General features: G+C 44.3%; 1 protein-coding gene across 10 annotated transcripts in view; it reads left to right on the top strand.

The window, feature by feature from the left end:
• Positions 1-16,062, top strand: part of BIN1 (bridging integrator 1) — an 86,989-nt gene that overhangs the window by 54,620 nt on the left and 16,307 nt on the right. For 4 of the 10 annotated variants that reach the window (XM_090143730.1, XM_090143726.1, XM_090143725.1 and 1 more), the window contains 6 exons: positions 1,843-1,928; positions 2,810-2,885; positions 4,785-4,867; positions 6,863-6,907; positions 11,759-11,909; positions 15,030-15,158. In XM_090143730.1, the coding sequence (XP_089999856.1) occupies positions 1,843-1,928; positions 2,810-2,885; positions 4,785-4,867; positions 6,863-6,907; positions 11,759-11,909; positions 15,030-15,158 (570 nt within the window). Of the gene's footprint in view, positions 1-1,842; positions 1,929-2,809; positions 2,886-4,784; positions 4,868-6,862; positions 6,914-11,758; positions 11,910-15,029; positions 15,159-16,062 lie in introns of all 10 variants that reach the window. The other 6 variants (XM_090143729.1, XM_090143727.1, XM_090143728.1 and 3 more) reach the window with 3 other exon arrangements.

Genomic DNA, 16,062 nt, shown 5'->3' with positions numbered 1-16,062 from the left:
GAGAGGGAGAGAGACTGGTTAATGTTCAATTATCTGAAAAACTGACAGAATACAATGGTGCTTCATCTCCCAGCTAGCCCGTCTCCTGTGTTGGTTCTGATTCTAGTCTAGAGTTAAGATAAGTCAAGGGATGGACTGGGAGATTTTTTTCCCCCTCTCTTTAAAATGGCTGAATTAGAATCATTCAGTCATAAGGGGGTTTTAAAGAAGAATGAGTCTTTGTGATAATCTTTTCTGATCCAGCATAAACTGTGTCTTCATTTAAATGGGCTTTTTTGTTGTTGTTTTCTGCAAGCTTTCTTAAAGTGCTGTTTTTCAGCAAGTAAAGCAGCATATTACAAGAGATTCTGGATGGAAACATCCTGATACCTTCTCCCTCTGCCCGTTCCTTACAGGGTTTGCTTAATTTTACAGCTAACTTTACACCACCCATTGTGGTGTTATTTTCTGGGGGAAACAATTTCTTCCAATTTTAAGTACAAAGAGCCTTTGGTAGCAATGCATGATACTCTGAAAGGTGGAGCTAGCTGGAAAGTAGGAGCTTCTGTGGCTGGCTCTTAAGTCAGGCAAGAGAGGGAGAGCTTAAGGACTCCATGCAGCTCTGTGAGAAACAGGACTTTGAGCCACACAATGTTTTTTAAGTCCTTTCTCCCATCAGTCCTATCTTTGTGTAGACCTGTCACTAAAGAGCAGTAAGCTGTGGGTTTCTTTATTTAAGCTGACACAAAGATGATAAAATACAATTTCATAGAAGGGGTGAGAATCTGACTGGAGGCACAAAGAGAGATCCAGTTCCCACGCTGTTTGGAGCGTGTTGTGACATTCCTGCTGTAGTCACACAGAAGTAGGCAGTCATAGCAGCTTTCTTAATTCCTTTTGCTGTTTCAAATCAGATAATACAAATATTTTACTTAGCAAGCTTGGGGTTGTAAGCCAGGACACTGAAAAGAGGAAGAGGCCACCCAAGACAAATATGGGAAGGGGAACACGTTTGTTGCTGATGCCTGCTCTCATCAACAGAAGCTAGGATCATCATTTTTTGTCTCTGGAATGCAGAGAAGTTCATGCAGTATCATTGGGGTCAAATAGATCAGATAAAATTTAAACTTTTGATTGGGAGTAAGAGGTCTTGTGCAAGTCAAGTTTCCTTTAGCGCTGGTAGTCAACAGCCAGCCAGGATTTGCCCTTGTATTAGATCTTCACCAGTATGAGTATGGCTGCTGAAACCAACACCCTGCTGCTCAAGCAATCCCTGCCTAGTCTCCTGCTGCCACAGCTCATGCTTTTCATACCCTTCCTTGCTTCTCTGCTCTAATCTGTGAGAGAGATGTCTCAGTCAAGGTTGCAGACCTCTTCCCTTCCTCGGAGAGGCAGTGCTTTGGAATGACCTTACTTAAGCAGAGTCCTCACGAGGAAGGACTCTTCTTCAGCACCCATTGGGATGGGTTTCAGCTCTTTTGGAGATCCAGCAAGGGGCAGGGTCCATTCTATCTTCATTTGCATTTGAACCAGTGGCTGAACTGCATGACCAAGTTCATTCAGTTTTTGGAACCAGGGAAATTTATAGAACTTGGAACACTTTAATGGATGTTTCGATTCTCTTCTGAGTATCCGAACAGGAATCTCCATTGAAAGAAACCCTGAGGGTAACCCAGGCAATCTGAACAGGCATCAGCTCACTGGTGATGCAACCCTGGTTCCTGGGAGACCCATTTGGAATGGGGATTACCCCATCCTAGTATTTTGCTTGTTCTCCATGAAAAGTCAAGAGTCACTATTATCCCAACCCTCCAAAATATCTGTCTGTGCTGGAGCTTACTCTCTCCTTTCTCTGTTATTAAGGCTGAAGAAGAGTTAGTAAAGGCTCAGAAGGTGTTTGAAGAAATGAACATTGATCTGCAGGAGGAGCTGCCTTCACTATGGAATAGGTGAGTGCTGGAAATTTTCTCAGGGGCTTGGAAGGACATGAAGACTTTCAGCTTTTCCACAGACCTTCCTGTATAACTGTTCTCAGTTGTTCTCTCGGGCTGGGTTTCAGCTCTTGCTTTCTGGATCATCTCAGAGAGTCTGTTCTAGGATTACCTCCAGCTGGGGAGATCTAGGGAGCACCCATTGAAGCAGCAGGTTTAAAACAACAGAGAGGGTGAGAAGATGGTTTACTACTTTTTGGATGCTCCTTCTGGGTTTAGACAGTTGGGTGAAAAAGTTAATGGAGGAATCCTGATGTTGGCTGCCCTTAAACGTGCTCCTGGTAAGACCCAGTGAAGAACTGGTGGTTACAACTGTACTCCTATTGTGATCTATTTAACAAAATACAGTGTGGGTGAGAGAGGATGAAGGCTTGAGAGATAGGAGTTTTGCTATACTTATGATTGTACTAATAAAAAGGTGAGAGAAGAAGCAGATAAAGCAACAGGGAGCTCTGAGGATGAAATGTAGGAGTTGGGAAGAAACAGGGAAGGCAGGCAAAATCCACCTAGAAGTGCCCTAGCTTCTTATTTTCAAATGCAGTGGCATTGTCTGGGTCAGCCACCTCCACTCCTGCCTCTCCCATTTGCCAGCACAAATTCAGATCCTACCCTACTTGTTCTCCTCCTCACCTTGGCCATGTTTGCCACATGCCTGGCTTTTGTTCCTTCACTCTGTCCGTACTTCTTTGAAGCCCTTCTATTCCTTTATGTACCATACCTGACAGAGTTAAATTCATGTGGGAATGGAGAGCAGGAGGTGTGAGGAGGGGCATAACTGAAAGCCTTTAGGAGAACGTTGTGTCCATTAAGCTCTTCTCTCTTTCATTTTCATTTGGCAGTCGTGTTGGTTTCTACGTCAACACATTCCAGAGTATAGCAGGCCTAGAAGAAAACTTCCACAAAGAGATGAGCAAGGTAAGGTAGCTAACAGTTTGTTCTGTTAACACACGCTGTTCTCACTGTTATTTAACAAGCTGAACAGTATGGCTGGAGAAGAAAAAGCAGCTGACCTGTATACGAGCAAAATGTTTGGAAAAAAAATGAGGATTAACAATACAGGAGAAGATCTGTTTGAGATAGTAATATGAAGAGATAGAACATGGGGAAGAGACCACAAGGACCATGCTGCAGTGGGAGTGTGTGTCACTTGTCTCATTTGAAGATCCAAAGAGCGGAGTGTGGCAAATTTTGGCCCTCTCTTGCTTGCTTTCTGTGTTTCCTCCAAAATCTGGATCTGTAAGTTTTAAACAGGGCACTCAGCCTGGCATCTGTCCACTCAGCCCACTGCCTGGCAGCAAGTTGCTCTGAACCCTAGCTAGCTGTGGGGGATCGAAACATCAGGGAACCAGTCAGTCTGCATGTCAGTGCAACATTAAGCCATTAAGAAGGCACTTCTCAGCAGTAATTCACTGCTTTGTCTTCTTTCCTGCCCTGTGGTCCAAAAGAAGGCATTTGATTGCTTAGTGTGGCCCTTGCATGAGTTACCTGTGTGTCATGGGCTGGTGGCAGGCTGGATTTGTGTTGTGTGCCAGCACCCAACAGAGACCTCAGAAGTAGTCTGTGGGGAAATCTTCCTAGTGCCGCTTTCATTTACAGGTATGTTCTTACTGTTACTTCTCTTATAAGCTGGAGAAGTCTAAAGTTCCTTAGGCCTCTTTGTTGTACCAAAGACTGATAAACTCTCTGTAAATGTTGCTCTGAGCTTGACGAACAGCGGAGAATCCAGCTAGAAAACTTTGGTATTCCTTGCTCTTCATTGTCTTCCTAACAACAAGGTAGCGCTAAGCAACGAGCAACTTTATAATGGTCACTGAATTCCCAGTAGTCAGGGGCCTACTGCTGTGATGTAATGCATCATTTCTGAGCTCTGCTGACATTTCATGGGGAGCTTTCCAATTAATGGCCTGCACTTCTCCACTGGTAGATGAACTGATTGTTAAGAGTAGGGAAGATTATTACAATTATGAGTTTGTTGCTGTTAAGTTACATTCTGCAAGAGGTGGGAAAGATGCCTGCTAGACAGGAGTTATCCTCTTATATCATGTTGTGGATTTTTCTTTCCTTAGGACTTTTGTATGAGAACAGGCCTTCTGCTTTCTTCAATAGGAACCATCTGTTTCTTATTACTGCAATAGCATCCAATTAAGTGCTGGTGTTGCTGACATGATGCCTCTGACACAGATTGCATTGGATCCCTCCTCCTACTGATGATGTATTTGGCATCCAGTCTTGTTTGTGAATTGGCTGTTTCAGAATAGGAGTGTCCAGAGTGAATATTTCAGCCATTGGTGTCAGGAAGAGTTTAACCCCTAACATTGCATTTCTGCCAAGAGATCCAGGTTTTGCCTAAACTTGGATGGCCCAGGCAGCTTGCAGGATCAAAGCTTGCTGTTGTCTTAAAGTCCTACTTGCTATATCCCTCATTCATAAGGAAGTATAAGGAGCAACTTTGCTACAAATCTAGAGTGGTTCTTCACTTCCAGCACATGGAAGACTCTCAGTTAAACACTCTGCCTGTTTCTACAATGGTGCCTGGCAGCACATGGGTGGGGGTAGGTGAGAAAGAAGCAAGGAGGATGTCTCTTCAGAATACTGAATTCCCATGAGGTGCCAGCAGTTTTTCAGTTGTTTCAGTATTATTTTTTTTCCTCACGAAGGAGTAGCAACAGATGTAGAACTGTTCTTTCATGGGATAGCTAAGTATATGCACATATAGGCACAGGACTGTATTTTGTCAGCCTGAGCAGGCCAGCACAGATTCTATTCGGACACTTTTCTCATTCTTTTTCTCTCTTTTGTTTTTATATTTTACAGTTGAACCAAAACCTCCATGATGTCCTGCTGGGTCTAGACAAGCAGTACTCAGGCAATGCCTTTCCCATTAAAGCACAGCCCAGGTCAGTAACTAGTAACTGGAAACATTGTCTTTCTCCCAGCAGAGGAAGAGGGGCAAGCTGTGGAAAAGGAAGTGTTTCTACTGGGGTCTTGAAATCTTCATGTTGTCAGCTGGGGAGTGATTTGATTGCCTACATATAGCCAGCCAGTGCCCTCCTTGAAAACTGCTAGAGCATATCTGAGATTGCTCTTGGGCTGGGAGACATGATGCAATACCTCCAGCCTTTGGAGGATAGCAGCTGTAGGCCTCAACTTCTACTGCATACCAATATTTAGGCAATTGAGTGGCATCTATGCTGTTTTAAAAGTCTAATTCCATGCACCAATGACATAACACTGGGTTGCCATTCCTCCTGGGTCTGGTTGCCCTGCAGCCCTCCCTTTTTTTTTCTTCTGAAGCTTCCCCCATATACCTACAACTTCTGAGCTAGAGGATCAAGAGCCCCTTTGTTTCCCCAGCCTTCCTTTTGGCCCTCCAAACATCCTCTTCACCAAAGCCCCATGTCCCTTCTGTGCAACAAACATGGATGCATTGCCTCTGTGCGTGTTGTGGATGTGGTTGTAGCCTCAATATCATGAGGCTTTCTGATCTCAGAGCACTTCCCATCTGTGTGGATGCAAGGAGTGTGGGTCCTCTACAGTCTTTGGAGTTTTCTTTTTGTAGTTTTAAGTTTTCTTTCTGCAGCTGGGTCCAGTCCATGTAGGTTAACTGCAAATCTGCACATTCTGTAGCACCAAGAGGGGAGGGAGAGGTCAGGCTCTCGATGAGGCTGCATCTGGATCCCATCCAAATGTGTGAGTGCTGAAACAATGTAGGACTCTGGCTTCCAGCTGCTGCTAATCCCACATGCTGGCTGAGCAGGAGCACAGCCCATGTCCTCAATTGGTGTATTAATGGAGGGAGGAGGTGAAATCAGTAAGAAGTAAGGGCAGGCTGCAGTCAGAGCACATTGGTTTGGAAGGGCTGCATCAGCTGTTGAGACCTCTGTGCTCCCTTGACTCTCCTCCCAGCCTAACCTCCAAATGCGATCATGCATAGATGAGTTTCTTGTCTCATTCTGGCAATATGTGTGGTGTTTGCCAAATTTAAAGAAAGATGGAATTTGAGTTAAATTTGGCCCCTGAATTTTGGATTGCTAATACCAAATTCTCAAGATGCATATTACGAAGGTAGTATCTTCTATTTAAGTTAGCACACGATGTCTGTTCATAATCCCCAACAACTGAAGCCTTATGTGGGGCAGCAGTGCCCATCCTCTTGCTGCTGTGCACCATGTTACCATGATACCAGCATCTACTTGGAAGAGGATAAGGTAGCAGGACAGGAGAAGGCCGGAGCTGTTTCTTTCTCAGCTCTTTCCTCCTCCTTCCTTTCTTACTCCAGCAAGTGACTGCAGGCTGTAGTGACAGTAGATCCTAGGTGTGTCCTTGTTGTGGCATCAAGTTTTTGGCACGAAAGAGTTTTCAATGAATTTATTACCCTATGTCATGATTCCTGCCCAGAAACATCTGGTTTCATCTGAGGGTGGAATGGGTATCTCAGCTGAGATGAGTCTTGCCCCAGAATGACTATGTTACCCTTTGCTCAGGGGAACTACAGGAGGATGCATATCAAAGATTTCCAGGACAATAATGCCTTGCAGGGATCAGGAAATACCATGAGGCACTTATCTCTACATCTGTCCTTGTGGTTCAGGGCAAGAGCGTGCAGGAGGAAATAGCCCTCACCACTCTGATAGCCTCTTGTGGCCTGTATTAGGAGCAGATGCTTCCCTAGCCCTACTCTGCTGGGAAAGGGATTGGAGATGGATACAGTGGCAGGAAATTAATGACAAGATGTGAGAAAAGGTGCAGTTATCCTCCTGCATCACTCTGGCATCTCACTGACAAATGGGTGGAAGGAAGATGCTGAATGGGTGCTTGGAAGCTTAACTTTTCCTCCCCGGTCTGACTGTGCTGTCCTGTAACGGAAATGATTTGCGTGCCGTCCTCAACAGAAAGAAAACTAAACTGTTCGCCAGGCTGAGGAAAAAGATGAGCAGGTACCGGTACGGAGAGCAGCATTTCAATATGTGTTTGATTTAGTTCCTAAAACTGGAGAGGCTGTTGCTGGACTCTTAACAGCCTGGCACGTATTAACCCTGTGATGGGAGAGGGCTCCTTTGCATGATGTCGTGTGTTCATGGCCTGCCGGGACCTTCTGAGGTCTGTGTCTGGATAATCCCATTAACTGCTTGTGTGCCTGGTTTGAATCCTTGCTTCCTTTCCTCCAAAAAAAAAAAAAAAAAGGCGGTGTGAAAGCTCAGGCACTGTCTGCTTGGTTATTTTTGTGCAACTAAAAGCATGATGCTGGGTTGTATGGGGGAAATAAGGTCTAATTTGGTGATTAACAGGATCTAGTTTTACCTAGCAGGGCTTGCCCTTATGAACAGGTCTGAAATGCTGCATTCTCATTCCCTGCCTGGCCCAGGAGGACCAGCTCTCACACACAGTCCTGTTCTGTCTACCTACTGTCTGTCCTGTCCTGCAGTGAGAGGATGGTGATGTGGGAGAGGGCCACTTTCAGCTTTGCTCTTTATTTGCTCTGTTCCTGAGGATCCTCACTGTCTTATTCCATCCATTTAAGATTTGTGCAGAGCTGCAGGAAAGGGGAACCTCTGTTGTTCTGTACAAAGGCTAGTATCAGCAACTTGCCTTTCAAAACAGCTGTGGCATTGAATAACTGGTTTGCCACAATGTCTAGAGTTATTGTAGCCAAGGTCAAGGACTCTGTCAAGAATGTGCTGTGGGGCAAAGCAGGGATTGCTGCATAATGGCATAGAAACTTCCCCTAATTCATGTTTTTTCCTACTCTTTCTGTCGATATTCCTTCTGTGGTGTCCTTTTATAAGGATTTTTTTCTTTTTTTTTTCTTCATATTTCTCAAGATGATATTTCACCAGCGATAAAAGCAAGTGTTGGTTTTGGGATCCTTGCTTTCTGATCCTGTCTTCTCACTGACCTTTCTCTTTGTCTCTGCTGTACATCCTGTCTGGAGGGAAGAGAATGGTAATTTCACAGGGAATCTGATGGGCAAATATTATTTTTTTCCTCAAGTGAAAAATATTGAATGATTGTCTTGTGAAGGAGGATTCACAGTGCTTCTCTGTATGTCTGTCTCTGACCATGAGCCAGCATTGCTGTGACTGTACCAGGTGTAGTACTTGAGTCATTGTCAGCCCCTGCAGATGCTACGGCAGAGAGGGAGCTAGTAAATCTCATTTGGATGAGCTCTAACCACAACATCCTCCTGCTGTGCTCTAAAAGTCTGGCTGGTGCAGCAGTTAAGGTACTTGACCCAGGCTGTGCTGGGGGTTCTGCTGTCAGAGCAGCTGCAGGGTACAGAGAAATTCACAACCCCTTGTGTGGGGAAGGAAGGTCAGGGGCTCAGTTGCTCTTTGATCTGCAGCAAGAATGTACATTTGGGCCAAGGGACACCTGAGTACATAGGTGCTTTTTTTCTGTCTCCCCTGCTGCCTCTTTTTTGATGTGGGAATAATTCTTGAGTGTTCAGAGAGCTTTGATGCTTAAATAAATAAATAAACAGAACCCAATTACTTTTAGCTAAAAGACCTGATCTGAGCCCTAGCTGAGATGCCTTTTTTTTTTTTTCTTTTTAACTTGAGAACTTGGCAGGAGGTGGCCTGTCTGTTTCTACCATATTGGAGATTTGGTTCCATCTTTCAGTGTGGGATTGTTATAAGCATGTAGGAACCCCACATACAGATGTTAGTCTGCTCTTCCAGAATAGATGACTTGCGTGAGGAGTCTGGAAGCTCACCAACACTAAAAGAGACTAGTGGGATTTGGGGTTCTCCTTCACCTGTGGTAACTGCATTAGACCTTGTTCCTGGCTCTCGACTCACAGAAGAAAGGTGACACCCCTGTCCCTTCCCTGCCTCATATTCCTGGATTTGGCATTGCTTCTCAATTGCTCATGGGAACTTAAATAAAAAAACAAAACAAAAACAGACTACATTGACCTTCTTGTTTTGACTTTCTTCTTCTGTGATACTCATGCTTGGTCAGTCTTCACACTCCTGCTTTTCCGTATGTTTTTTGAAGCAAGCAGTCCATTCAGAGACAAGACCCTGCTCTGTGCAGCACACAGTGTGTGGTTTCCTCTGAAAGCCACGGGATCCTGGTGACAAGCTGATTTGGTGCTGGTCACATTAGCTAAACCCGTGCAAAGCAACAAGTGCAGGAATAAAGGTGCTGCTCAGGGAGCTGGAAAAGGCTCAGTCAAAATTAGCACTGGCATTTTCCTAAGGGGGATCAGCCAACACATCAAATAAGCTGTAAATAGCAGTGACTTAATGAGGGCTTTGGTGTGGGGCCCTCTCAGCCCTTGTAGGACAAGATAAAGAAATTGGGCTCCCGCTCATGTGGGAGTCCTTCACCAATAGATCTCCAAATTAAGTCACTGCCAGACACCACAAGTAAGTCACCAGAAAGTCATTTCATGGCCTCTAGAAAATGGTCGTGAACTCCTTTCTTACCAGGAGAAATGATCTTTTCAGTTGCGTAGTTAGAGAAACCTATCCTTGTGTTGGATAGGCCAGTTGGTAGCCAGGACTCCCAGTGCTGTCTGTTTGAGAAGTCCTAGCAGTCCAGCTGCAGGTCACTGTGTCCTCTTACTGTTTCCATCCTTCTGCAACTCTCATTGTGGTAAGGTGTTGTAGGACCCACACTGAGATCCCAGAAGTGTGAGCTAAAGTTCAAGACCTGTGTCTTCAGTGAGGCTGAGCTCAGTAAGGTCACTGTGTCCACCTCAGATGATGCTGTAATGGTGTTGCCATGGAAATAGCAGCAAGATAAGCTTCTGCTGAAATCGTTTCAGGTTTTCCATGCTGTGAATGAGTTGTGGGAAGCCTGCTGTTCCCTGGTAACTCTCACTTACAGCAGGACTGCCTTACCTTTGCTCTGTGACTGTTGCTACTTGATCTGTAGTACAATCGTGGCAATGCCACAGAATCTTTCATGCAACCCACTGTGTCAAAGTGATTTCTGGGGATATTTTAGGAAGGACTCTAGACATATCCAATCAAATTGGAGAGCTGCAAGGGTTGATGTATGTGTTTTTCAGTCCATCTTCCTTCTCCCCTATTCCTTTCTCCATTTCTTTTCTTTGTGTGTGTGCCCCTGGTTGAGAGCTGCTGGCATAGAACATCACTGATTTTGTTGCATCATGTTTGTGTGCTGCTGGTGTCACTGTTATCAGAAACATCTGACCTGCATGTGGACTTGAGAGCAAGTGCTTTCTGGGAAAATGTTTGTGGGCTGTATGTAAATGGGGAGAAAGTGGGAGGGAAGAATGGTTGAGGGCAAAGTGAATGGGGTGGGAAGCTTGAAAGCTGGAATGCTGAGCAGGGGGATACGCTTGCTTGAGAAGGGAGGTTTTCTGATGTGCCTTGCTGTCCTTCCTCTTGCTGTCCCTCTATTTGTGAGTGTTTAGGAATGAGGTTATCATGCATGTTAGCCAATGACCACCACACCTCGTGCATCCAAGTATGAGTGGATGTACGTCTCCAGGGCTCTGGATGCTCTTGGGAAAGAGTAAAGAAATGATGTGTCCCTCAGGTCTGTTTCATTGCAGTTCTGAGTCTGTGCCAGGATTTATTGTCTGAGGTTGTAGGAAAGCATGAACTTTAATTTTACAAGAGCTGCAACTTTATCATTGTAAATTGAGGCAAATACTGCTCCCTGTAGATGAGATTGCACAGCCCTTTTGAAATATTCTGTAATATTTTCATTTTGGCTGTGCATAGTTTTGCCAGGATTCTTCTGCTAAAATGTGCCGTTAGTTTGAGTGCTTCTACATGACTTAAGTTGCTTTCTGGGGAGCCAAAGTGTTTCAGCTTTTCCAGAGAACGAGGCTGGGAAAATGGATTTATCTTTATCCCCGTCTAAATTCTCAGATAACCAACTTTTAGCTAAATATCTCATGATTCCACAGGTTGAAGCACAGACCTGACACTCTGCCAGGGCATGCCTTCAGATAGAGGTATTTGCCTATTGCCATTCCTTTCAAAAATCCAAATCTGACCAAGTTATGAACCAAAAAACACCACTGGCATATGCTTCTTGCATCTTAATTCTCTGAGGAATTCTCCTTGATTGTGTCAGAAATGGTCCAGGAACAAGGACCAGCTGGGAAGGCAAAGGCATAAGGAGTTCATCATTGAAAAAACGCTGAAGAAACTTTCCATAATAGAGCTTATTAGCCAAAAACTCGCTGTTTCTTTGCTGACTGGAATGATCTGTGAAACCTTGGTCTGCTGTTCTCTGTTGCAGCTTAGACAGCTTGTACCATGTATCTTTTATTACTGCCTTAGTTCAGGTGTTGTAGATCTACATGTGGATCTGTTGGTCATAACCCATGCAACTGTCAGTATGACACCACTCAGAAAATATTTACCTGGAAAAGTTGCAAAATGACCTGCACGGGATTCCTTTCCCCGTATGCTTCCCTCGAGGTATATTACTTAAAGATAGGCACTTAATATAGAATCAGTGAGAATTAAGGATGGCTGTGCTTTTTTTTTTCCTCCCTTTTCCACCCATATCTGATGCAAAATATATAAATGCAGTGGGACTTTATTGAGTAGCCTGCTGCCCAGTAATCCTGCTGTGTGTTGGGCAGCAAGTGATTCAGCAAAGATGCTTGTCAGAAGCTTGTAGAGGCTTCATATACCGTCATTGCATCTCTGGGCAGTGAAGCAAACAGGCAGTGGAGACCAATGGTCTGTGCTGGTTAGCTCAATTTCTCCTAGGCCTTGCTCAGACTATTCTTTTTCTCTCTCTCTTTTTTTTTTTTTTCTCTCTTTCTCTCTCCCACTTTCCCCTTCCTTCAGTGACAGCACCCCAGCGAAAGCAAATAAAAGCCCCTCGCCTCCACCAGATGGATCTCCCATCACCAGCCCTGAGACCAAGACTGTTAACCATGAGCTGGAACCATCCACTTTGGAAGCACCTGGGGCAAGCATCCCAAAATCACCATCTCAGGTAGCATTCCCATGATACTGATCGTGTCTCTACCATATTACCAATGCTCTGTGAGTCCAAGACATCCTTGAGTTGCTTTTATTTGAACCTCTTCCTGCTACTGAGCACAGAATACAGTGTGGCTGTTGCTCTCCATCAGTGCGGAGCAAGCATGAAATTTCTGAGAATGCAAGTTGTTAATTGATTATCTCTGTATTATGCAGGGAAGAACCAAGCTGTCTCTGAATTGCCTGTACACAGGGATGAGGCTGGTAATGTATTTTGCCATCAGGTAGGATGGTCAAGAAAATCCAGGGAAACCTTCTAGGCAAGGAGGTTTACTCTTTACATTTGAGTTAACCTGTGGAATTCAATGGTCCTGCCTCTTCCCAAGAACTTCCCTAACTGAGGAGAATCTGAAGAAGAAAGTTTTGTGTTTATATGGATAAGCAGGACATCATTATTTTGCACGATGCTTTACTTTAATATAGTAAAAATACTATCTTTTAATCTATTATTTTAATCTTGCAGTTAAAAATAAGGGTATTATTCCATGAAGAAATTAGCTGGATAGCAGGGAGAGAACTGTTGGGTGGCTTTTGATACCTTTCACGTGGCATTTTTTAGGCCTTTCTTTGTCCTCTTCTTACATGGGAGACACTCAGCAGCAGCAGGTTTAAAATGTGTAGCAGCTGCTTCTTAGCATATCACATGTTGGGATTTAAGGAAAATAAAATATTTGCTTATTTTCCCCATCCCCTTATTGGTAAGTGGGGAAGAAGTGTGGTGGAAAGGAAGAACAAATAGACCAGTTTCATGTCTGCTACCAGTCATTGCATTTCAGTAAGTCAGACAACAAAGAGGAGTCTTCCTGAATTAAATCTGATAAGGATTCTGGGCAAACTGGTAAGAAATAACTACTGCTGCTAAAAAAGGTTGAAAGTAACACAGGACTTCTTTGCTGTTGTTGTAAGTATGCAGTATGATTCCAAATCCAGGCCTGTGTTTGTAGGGTTGTCTACCTTTTCTGGAATAGCCTCTCACAATGTTTTTCCCCCCTTTGTGTTTTTGATTTTCAGAGAATCTAGAGACAAAAAAAGGATATTTATACATTGACAAAAGGGTCTCTTCCAGCGAGGATGCCTGGCTGTATCTTCGCAGGACTTCTCCAGGGTCTCTGAATACCCAACATTAAGCCTAGAGTGGCTTAACTGCCACCACCCAGGCTTGGACCTTGGAGCGGAGTTTGCATATTTAAAGGGAGAGAATAGTGTCTGTCTTTCTAGAACTGCCTTACTATTTTTTTTTTCCAGAGATCACCACAACTTGATGGAAAATTGGAACAAGAAATGGTACAAATCTATTGAGCTTTTCACTGCAGACTTCACTCAGACTTGTTTTCCCTTTCCTTTAAATAGCGCACATAAACCTTGTTTTTGCCAGGCTGCAAGTGCTTGCTCATTCACTTGCTGCCTTCCTGCCCACAGGAATGGGACTGGAGGCCGCCCCATGTCGAGCAAGCAGAATACTCCAGCAGTTTCTGGAGGGTCAAGGCGAGACTGAAATGGTGTTTAGCAGCGTGTGCTGCCACCACCTGGCAGCTCTTTCCTACTTTACATTTAATTCATTTTCTTAGACCTCAATACGGCGAAGAACAAGAGCTCCATTCTGTGCTTCCTAGGTGCCAAGAGTTGGGGCTGACTCCACAGGGAGGAAAAACAGCTGTTCTGGAGTTTCTTTGTTTTGGAACTTGACTGCAGCACTCCACACCGAGTAGTTTGGTGGTGACACAGGGCTTGAGGGGTCTGGGAAATTTCAAAGGTTCAACTTTTGCTCTCAGTTACACCACTGAAATACTGTAAAGGCATTTCTGAAAACAGCAGAGCTGTATTGAATTTTTAGACCGATAAAGCTCTGTGGGATCCAACTCAGCAAAAAGACTTGAGGGGATTTATTCTAGTCAGCAAAGTTCTTCATGCTTTGTGCGGCTTCAGGTACAAGCCAACATCAATATGCAGTTCTGTTGTCCTTGAGATGGTGTTAAACTGCTGCTGGAGATGATGCTGCATGCTGTGTAAGTCTCTGAAGATACTAGCACATTGGAGAGGGTAGAATTTTAGAATAGTAAATGACAGAAATGTCAGGATCCTTTCAGTTTTGAGTTTGGAATCGGAACCTCCCAGTCTGCAGGGAACTTGTATGGCTGCTTTGTTCCAACAAAGAAACAGCTCTTCAGAGTTTGGTTGGAGCTACAAGAGAGCATTGGGCATGAGAAAATATGAAGAGGGTGTGGATCACTTGATCTAGGGAGGGTCTACCACAGCTTCCCACTGGGGCTGGATGCAGTGTGAGGCTGAGTCTTTTAGCTTGATAAGAGAATATTAGGGTGTGTTAGAGTCACAAAGTCAGTCTTCATTTTGTTTTCTCTGGGGTCTTCGTTTGGGCTACACTTGTGACTTCATTAGTGTTGATGTGCATTGGTGAAACTGAGAGCAGAGTTGGACCCACAGCAGTCTTGGCTTCTCAGGAAATTCAAGTGTTCTTCCCCAAAACTGAGATACATGGTAAGATGCCATGAAGAATTCCTTCTGACTTCATGGTATACTGTTTAACTCGTTGCTGGGCAGATCAGAATCTGGCCTCATGGGCATCCCACAGTAAGACAGAGTCTGGGCTCTTATTCCTTTAGGTATGGTAAGTATGGCAAATGGAGGCAGAACTGGCCTGGTCTATTGAATTGTGTTCTTAGTAACTTGTCTGCTTCCTTCCCAGTGTTAGTTGGTTGTTTTTTGTTTTTTGGTTTTTTTTTTGAAGGTTGCACATGTTCTAATTATGTATGCATGTCCTGTCAATGCATATTAATTGTGTTACGCTTCTCCTCTGCAGAGGGAAACTTGCCCATAGCTGAAGTGTAACTAATGATGCCAAACCTTCTCTGGAGGCGTGTGGTTGTTTATTTTAATTTTGTTCCATTCTCCCTTTCTCCCTTCCTCTCTCTCCAGATGGAGTTGATTGGACCATTCTCTGTGCCTGTGGTTGTGATTTCCCTCACCTTCAGTTTTTGTGGCTAACCTGGTTCCTGTCTCTGGTTTTTTTGGGTGTCGCCGTCTGTGCTGTGGCCGTGTGCTCACTTGCATGCAGTTGAGGAAAGGGCCTCCGGTGCCTCCGCCTCCAAAAGTCACCCCTTCCAAGGAGATCAAGCAGGAGAACATCATCAGTCTGTTTGATGACAATTTTGTCCCTGAGATAAGTGTGACAACCCCCTCGCAGGTTAGCTGCTATGCCCTGCATTGTATTTGTCTGCCTCTGAACTTTTTCTTTTGATCTTTTTTCCCTCTGGAGGTGTCAAGCCATGAAACCTGGTCAGGTAAAGGAGGAAGGCAAGCTCAGCATTGGACCTCAGTAGACAAAGCGGGAGATAGGGGGCTATTTTGGAAGGCAAGGTAGCTGGAAGGCACCTTAGGCAAACATGTAGTCCTTAGAGAGCTTTGGCTCATAGAAGAAATGGGAGAAACTTAGCTGGTGGAAGATGCCAGAATGTTATCAGTGTGTTTGTATAGCTGCAGTGTATGTGGAATGTGGCTTCCCTTGCATCCCATGATATGCTGTCTCCAGGCCCAAGGGTCCTAGGTGTGGATGAAGCATGTCTTGTCTACTCTTGTACAGTCCCAAACTCTGACCCTGTCTTTTTTGCCTTTTCAGAAGGCAGTTTTGTGCTCTTTAGATGGTGGCTTTGTATTAACTTTTAAAGCCCGCACATGCACTGGAAAAGCCAAAAGGAATTGGTGACGGAAGCATAGACAGGCAGGACTGTGCTGCTGTGAATTCAGGGCTCCTGACAGACTGCCTGTTTTCACCAGCCAGCAGTTCCCATAAGAATACTTTTTTCCTGAGGTGTGTGACACCTTTTGAAGCCCTAAAAATGGTAACAGCATTTTCAAGCAATGAATTTTCATCTTTACCTACCTTATTATTAACATCACTGGAAGAAAGGATGTCCGCTTGGGGAATTCATTCTGTGTTGGATCTAGGAAAACAGATGTTCTTATGTATACAGGAGCCTGACCAGATTTCTGGCTGCATCATGAGATACCTGCAGCTATATTTTTATACACATATATATATACACATGTATACTGTTGTTGTTTTTTTTCCCCTAAATGCTTGTTAAAGC

The sequence above is a fragment of the Phasianus colchicus genome, chromosome 7 (assembly GCF_987193195.1).
Source record: "Phasianus colchicus chromosome 7, bPhaCol1.hap1.1, whole genome shotgun sequence".
NCBI lineage: Eukaryota > Metazoa > Chordata > Aves > Galliformes > Phasianidae > Phasianus > Phasianus colchicus.
This window is presented reverse-complemented; position numbering and strand designations above follow the sequence as displayed.